Genomic DNA, 7,463 nt, shown 5'->3' with positions numbered 1-7,463 from the left:
TGGGAGAGGCCCTGTGGAATTCCAGACTGGCAGCGAATCCCGAGAAAACCGGAGCCGGACAAAGGCGCAGGAGCCCGGCACAAGCTGGTGCAAGCAGAGAAAACTGGGGAAAAAATTCCTTTTGCCAAAGTTTCCTGGCTTTCTGTGTTCCTCTTCGATCCCAGCACGGAAGCTGCAGCCTGCCTGAAAAACTGCAGCAGCAGCAGCTGAGGAATAGGGAAATAAGGGAAGGAAAATCCAGGGATTCTGAGGGACGAGGTGAGTTACAGGGATCGGGATAGAGGGATCGGGATAAAGGGATAAATCCCCTGTGGATGCACAGCATTCCCACCCTGCTGAGCAGGGAAAGGTGGGAGTGAGAGGTTTTGGAAGTGCTGGACTGGCTTGAATTTATCCCAATTAAAATTCCTTATCCCATGATCCCGGGATAATGGATCCTGGTATCCCTGGACACCCCGGGCTGGAGCTTTTCCCGGCGGGATGCTGCTCCCGGTGGGATGGGGATGGATCCGATGTGGCTGCGGGACACGGGGCAGGAAGGAAAACGGGGGTGGAAACTTGCAGGGAATTGCGCTTCTCCAGCCCTTTGGAATGTGCTGCTCGCTCCCGGATTGGATTGGGATGGGAGCAGCATCCAGGCATCTCATCCTGCAGGGAAAAATCCCACCTGGGAATTTCTCTGCAGGGACAGCCCCGATTCAGCTTCTGGCTGAATCTCCAACGCTGGCAAATCCCGGGAAAGCTGCTTTTCCATGGGGAAGGGTGAAGGAAGGATCAGGAGAAACTGCCCTGGGAGTGACTTTTACAGTAATTCCTGCTGAATCACCGCCTGGGCTGGCTCGGGAGCCGGGAATTCTGCCAGGGAGCCGCCCAGGCTGGAGCAGGGACAATTCCAGGACACGGCAGGAGTCAGAGGTGCGGGCAGGGACACGGAGGAAAGAGGGGACAGCTGATCCCTTGGGAATCGGGAACATTCTCCTGCTCCTTGGGAATCAGGATGATCGTCCCTGTCCCAGGGCACCGTGGAGCCTTGGGATAAAGAGAAGAAAAAAGGGAAAAGCTGTTCCCTTGGGAATCATGAATATCCTCCTGCTCCCTGCCCATGTTCCCTTGGGAATCACGAACCTCCTCCCTGTCCCAGGGCAGAGTGGAATATTGGGATAAAGAGAAGGAAAAAGATAAAAATTCTTCCCTTGGGAATCATGAACATCTTCCTGCTCCCATGCAGGGCAAGGTGAAACTATGGGACAAAGAAAAGGAAAAAGGGAAAAGCTGTTCCCTTGGGAATGATCAATATCCTCCTGCTAGGGCAGGATGGAACCCTGGGAATTTGCAGGAATCCGGGTGCACAGGAATGTTTCCATCCAGGCACAGCCTCTCCTGCTGCAGCATCCCCATGGAATTGTGTTACATCCATGGAATTGTGTTAAATCCATGGAATTGTAGTAAATCCATTAAATCCCCCAGGTGTGCAGGGATATTTCCTTAGGAATTTCATCTCTTCCCACTCCTGGTGAATTCCCAGTGAATTCCCAGCAGGTGAGCACCCCAGTTGCTGCTGCTCAGGGCTGGCTTCTCCCAGGATGAAGGAATACAGGGAATCACCCCCACTGGAAACAGGCCCAGGATAAAGCACCAGAAAATTAAAAAGAAACCAGGTAATTGGAAAAGGAGCTTCAAATTCCCAGACAAATGTTTACCCAGGCACTGCAAATCCAGATGCAGCTCCACTCCTGGATCTCTCCATGGCTGGATCCCATTTTTTGGGGTTTTTTTCTCCTTTCCTGCCCCTCTCACAGCTCCAGCAGCACTTCCAGCCCCTCTTCTCCATTATCCCAGGGTTGGATAAACACCCAGACAAGGACATCACTCATCCTCCAACCACAACAGGCTGTGGGAATTCCTAACCCACTTCCTTTTTGGGATGTAAATATTCTTGCCTGGGAGTTCTCAAATCACTTCTGCCCCAGTCCAGCTCCTGCAGGATCTCTGGGATATTTTGTCCGACAGGAGCTGGGCACCAGAATCCAGCAGCATTTTCCTTGGAAAACACACAAACTCCTCCAGTGCTTTGGGCTTTTCCACAAGGAGCTGCCCACTAAGAAATTTTAGATCCTCCTGGGGGAGAAAATAAAACAAATTTTGGAGAAATCCTTTCCAAGAGGACGGGCAGTATCCGGAAAATCCCAGCCCTGAGGATTCTTCGTTTCCTGCTGCTCCCCATCCAAGGAGCTCCGGAGCCCTGAGGAGCTTGAGGCTGGAGAGAAGATTAAAAAGGTAAAAAAGGCACAACTGGAATATTTTCCATGTCTGGAATGGTGCTGAGTTTTGGGGCTGGAGCATCCGTGAGTTTTCCATCAAGATTTTGGGTTGAACTGTGGGGTTTTAATCCAGGTTTGTTCCAAATTAAAAGGGGCAGTCCCTGGAATTGTCCATGAATTTAAAGGTGAAGCTCTAGGAATAACAGGAAGGATAATATCACAGGAATTCAGAACATGGCTCAGGGAATCCCAGAATTCCTGAGGTTGGAAAAGCCCTCCAAGACCATCAGGTCCATCCTGGGCTGGTTTTTAGGATTTTCTGCCCATTTAATCTCCCTGTGTTTCCATTCCTGATTGGAAACTCCAAGATGGCTTTAAAAATTAATGGAAATCAAAAAGGATTTAATTCCATGGAATTCAAGGCATGAATCCTGATGGAAAAGGGGGGTTGATCCCTCCTTCAGCTGCCTACTGGAATGAGACACAACTACAGATCCAAAGGAATTTCCAGTTCGGATAGATTTCAGGAAAGAACATTTCCTGCTCTCAGAGGCAAAGTCATTATTTTCCGGCTAATAAGGATTTCTTGGATTTCCAGGAAGCTGGAATTGTGTGACTGACACTTCTTGTGGAGCAGGGAAGAACGGGGAGAATTCCCAGGAAAGCTGGTCCAATCCCATTCCTGACAGGTTTTTCCTCCTTTTTTCCTCCCCTGACTCATTTTATTTTCAGGGAAGCAGCTCCAAGGCTGGAAGTTCTCCCTCCTTCCCTCTCTCTGGGTGCCCATGGAATGAAATCCATGAATCCTGGATTTCCAATGAAATCCAGGCCATCCAGCACCCCCTTCCTGACCTATTCCAGGAATTCCAGCTGGTGGGAGAGGAGCCATTCCCAGCCTGGGGTCAGCCTGAGTCCATCTCACTAATTGGACTTTGGAGAAGATCCACAGAGGCATCGATCCAAGAAATCTGTCCTGGATGAGGCTCCACTGCAATCAGTGGAATGACACTAATTACACATGGACTGGGAATGAGTGGCCAATCTCCAGCCCCAGTCCTTCCCTGGGAACAGGTTAGTGAGGAGCCAGAGAAAATTCCTCTTTTTTTCCCATCTGAGGCATTTTTTTCCTTTTTTTCTCCCAGTATCCCTCTCCAATCCCTCCCTAGGAACAGGTGAAAAGAAAAGGAATTTTCTCTGGCTCCTCACTGACCTGTTCCCAGGGAAGGATTGAGCTAAATCTGGGAGAAATCCACAAAAAAAAATGCCTCAGATGGGGAAAAAAGAGGAATTGTGTCCCTGGTTTTCTCCCAGCTCAAATTTTTCATAGGAGCAGGTCAGTGAAAATTCCTCTTTTTTCCCCATCTGAGACATTTTCTCCCTGAATTCCTCCCAGAATCAGTCCCAATCCTTACTTAGGAACAGGTCAGTGATAAGCCAGAGAAAATTCCTCTTTTTTCTCCATCTGATACATTTTCTCCCTGGATTTTTCCCAGCATCCAGAACCTATGGAGTTCACCAGGAGCAGATGAACAATAGGATTTATTTGCGGAGCAAATCCCACTTTGATCCAGTTTGAAGCTGCTCTTTGGGTTTCCAATCCACACATGGGAAAATCAAACTGGAAAATAAACACAGGCACTCTGATTGGAAGAGAATATGGGAATGGATAAAGCATGGAAAGAAGTCACCAGCAAGAGGCTGCTGGAGAGCATTTAAAGATAGAAATGATATTAATTTCTTCGTGTTTTCTTTTTCCTCTTGGATTTTCCTCCCCCCAAAAAATCAAGTCTAGACTCTATATTTAAAAAAAAAATTCCATATTTGCCCTTAATTTTGAAAATTTTGGGATACTGAGACACCCAACAAACCAACAGTGCATCACTTTTGTCTTTTCCCCAGAAACTTCCTGTATAGGTTGTTCCAAGAGCTTTTCCAGAGGAGCTTCTGCTCCCAGCAGGTTTTGTTTGGCTTGGGATTTTTTTCCCCCAGTCCTTTTGTTGACCTGGTGTCTGTTGGCAGCTGTCACAGGTAATGCCAGCCAGGAATTGCCTTTTGCAGCTCCCTGAGGGGCACCATCCCCACCCGGACTCTCCCGCTGCCACTCCGCGCTCGTTAATGATTAACCCCAAGGAAAGCACTGGCCAGGTGGCCCTGATTGGGATCTCCCCGTTAATGGTTTGTGTTCCCTCTGCTCCCCAGCTGCTCCTGAGGATGAGCTCTGTGCTCCTGCTGCCCCTGCTGCTGCTGCTGTCCGTGGGGAATGCGGGATCCCAGCCGGAGCGGGCGCTGCCCCGGCGGCGCCTGTCGTGCGTCCGGTGCTGCGGGCCCTCGGAGCAGCCCGTGCCCATCATCTCCCAAAGATCCGCCAGGATGAGCGGAGAGACCCAGTATTACCTGCCCAAAATCCAGCCCACCATCGACATCACCATCCTCAAAGGTGGGTGCAGCTCCTTCTCCTTGCTGCTCTTCCTTTGCGGCTTCCCTATGGCAAAATTCAGCCCGAAATTCAGAGCAAAGGGCAAGGGGTAACCGAAAGTGTCAAAAAATGAGGTTAAGGGGTGCCCAAAATGGGGTTGTACACAAAGGTGACCAAAACAAGGTCAAGGGGTTCCCAAATGTGCCCAAAATAAGGTCAAGGAGTGCCCAAAGGTGCCCAAAATAAGGTCAACGGGTGCCCAAAATGTTGTCGCACCCAAAGGTGACCAAAATGAGGTTAAGGGGTGCCCAAAATGTGATTGTGCCCCAAAGTGCCCAAAATAAGGTCAAGGAGTGCCTAAAATGTGGTTGTGCCCAAAATAAGGTCAAGGGGTACCCAAAACATGGTGGTGCTCAAAGATGCCCAAAATGAGGTTAAGGGGTGCCCAAAGGTGACCAAAATAAGGTCAAGGGGTGCTGTGTTTGTGCCCAAAATGGGGTTAAGAGGTACCCAAAATGTGGTGGTGCCCAAAGGTGCCCAAAATGAGGTTAAAGGGTGCCCAAAATGGGGTTGTACACAAAGGTGGCCAAAACAAGGTCAAGGGGTGCCCAAAATGCACTTGTCCCCAAAGTATGCCCAAAATAAAATCAAGGGGTCCACAAAATGTGGTGGTGCCCAAGCATGCCCCAAAGTTAATCCTTCAGAGGGATGGGAAAGTGCTGATATCTGACTAATATTCCCAGATTAATCCTTCAGGGAATTGGGAAACTCCAGATATCTGACTGATATTCCCTGAATAATACTTCTGGGAATTGAGGCCTGGGAAACTGCTGATATCTGATCGATATTCTTGGGTTAATCCTTCAGAGGAATGGTGAGCTGTTGATATCAGACCGATATTCCTGGATTAATCCTTCTGGGAATTGGGAAACTGCTGATATCTGATCAATATTCTTGGGTTGATCCTTCAGAGGAATGGGGAGCTGTTGATATCAGACCGATATTCCCAGATTAATCCTTCCAGGGAATGGGGAAACTGCTGATATCTGATCAATATTCTTGGGTTAATCTTTCAGAAGAATGAAGAACTGCTAATATAATCCTTCTAGGAATTGGGGCCTGGGAAACTGTGGATATCTGATCAATATTCTTGGGTTGATCCTTCAGAGGAATGGGGAGCTGTTGATATCTGACCGATATTCCTGGATTAATCCTTCCAGGGAATGGGGAAACTGCTGATATCTGATCAATATTCTTGGGTTAATCCTTCAGAGGAATGGTGATCTGTTGATATTTGACCGATATTCCCGGATCAATCCTTCCAGCGAATTGGGAAACTCCCGATATCAGACCGATATTGGCGGGTTGGGCGCACAATGAGCCAGCAGCTGCTCTGCTGCTGGTGTCCGGGCCATTCCCTGGATCTGTGTGTTCCATTCTGGTGTCTGTTCTCCCCCGGCAGGCGAGAAGGGCGAGCGGGGCGCGCGGGGTCCGCCCGGCGCCGCGGGGCAGGCGGGAGAGCGCGGCGTGCGGGGCCAGAGCGGCCCCAAGGGCCAGAAGGGGCAGCCCGGCCCCCAGGGCCACCCCTGCAAGCAGCTCTTCGCCGCCTTCTCCGTGGGCCGCCGCAAGCCCCAGCACAGCTCTGACTATTTCCAGCACGTCACCTTCGACACCGAGTTCGTCAACCTCTACCAGCACTTCAACATGTTCACCGGGAAGTTCTTCTGCTACGTGCCGGGGATTTACTACTTCAGCCTCAACGTGCACACCTGGAATTTCAAGGAGACCTACGTGCACCTGATGAGGAACGAGCAGCCCGTGGCCATCCTGTACGCCCAGCCCAGCGACAGGAGCATCATGCAGAGCCAGAGCCTGATGCTGGATCTGCAGGAGGGGGATGAGGTTTGGGTGCGGATGTTCAAGAGGGAGCGGGAGAACGCCGTTTACAGCGAGGAGTCGGATGTTTACATCGTCTTCAACGGGCACCTGGTCAAACCCGCCCTGGAGTAGGAGCTCCTCAGCTCCAGGGAGAAGCTTTGGGCCATCCAGCTGTGTCTTCCCTCTAGAAGTGCATCTCTGATTTCTTTTGGAATGGTCGTAGCTCCTGGAAGAGTTGTTTTTCCATATCTGCATGGATGCAAGCTGTAAGGATTCCAGGAGGTTCCCAGCTCCCTTTGTGGCACCTCAGGAACATGCCTGGAGTTTTTCTGATTGACAGAAAAATTTTCCCATCTTTCCCTGTATCTCCTGTTCCATTTGGAATATTTTTTATCCTTTAAAGGGTGGTTTTTCCACTCATTTATGGATGGAGGGGTCTGTTCCAGCTGCACAAGAATTCCTGAAGTTTCCAGCTCTGTGTAACCCCTCAGGAATATCCTGGAAGAGCTGCCAAGTTGGCATCAAAAATTTCCCTTTTTTTTCCTGTATCTCCCATTCCATTTGGAACATTTGTAGCCCTTGGAAGGGTGGTTTTTCACCCCTGTGTGGACAAAGGTGACTGTTCCACCTGCACAAAAATTGCAGAAGGTTCCCAATTCCCTGTGAAGACCCTCAGGAACATCCCTGAAGAGTTTGCCAAGTTGACAGCAAAAATCCCATTTTGCTCTGCATCTCCTGTTCCCATTTGGAATATTTGAAGGGTGTTTTTCCACTGTGTGTGGATGTGGATGGAGGGAACTGTTCCACCTGTACAAAAATTCCAGAAGTTTCCCAATTTCTTGTGAAGACCCTCAGGAACATCCCAAAAAATTTGCCAAGTTGGTGGCAAAAATTTCCCTCTTTTGCTG

General features: G+C 49.6%; 1 protein-coding gene across 1 annotated transcript; it reads left to right on the top strand.

Moving 5' to 3' along the window:
• The first annotated feature begins 201 nt into the window (after window positions 1–201).
• C1QTNF8 (C1q and TNF related 8) lies at window positions 202–6,987 on the top strand. The gene is made up of 3 exons (XM_079321198.1): window positions 202–258; window positions 4,461–4,698; window positions 6,140–6,987. The coding sequence occupies exons 2-3, from the start codon at window positions 4,473–4,475 to the stop codon at window positions 6,685–6,687; spliced, it is 774 nt and encodes a 257-aa protein (XP_079177324.1). The 5' UTR covers window positions 202–258; window positions 4,461–4,472; the 3' UTR covers window positions 6,688–6,987.
• Window positions 6,988–7,463: the final 476 nt, after the last annotated feature.

This window comes from Erithacus rubecula (genome assembly GCF_903797595.1).
Source record: "Erithacus rubecula genome assembly, chromosome: 17".
Classification (NCBI taxonomy): Eukaryota; Metazoa; Chordata; class Aves; order Passeriformes; family Muscicapidae; genus Erithacus; species Erithacus rubecula.
Note: the sequence above shows the minus strand (reverse complement) of the source record. Positions and strands in the feature narration are given on the sequence as shown.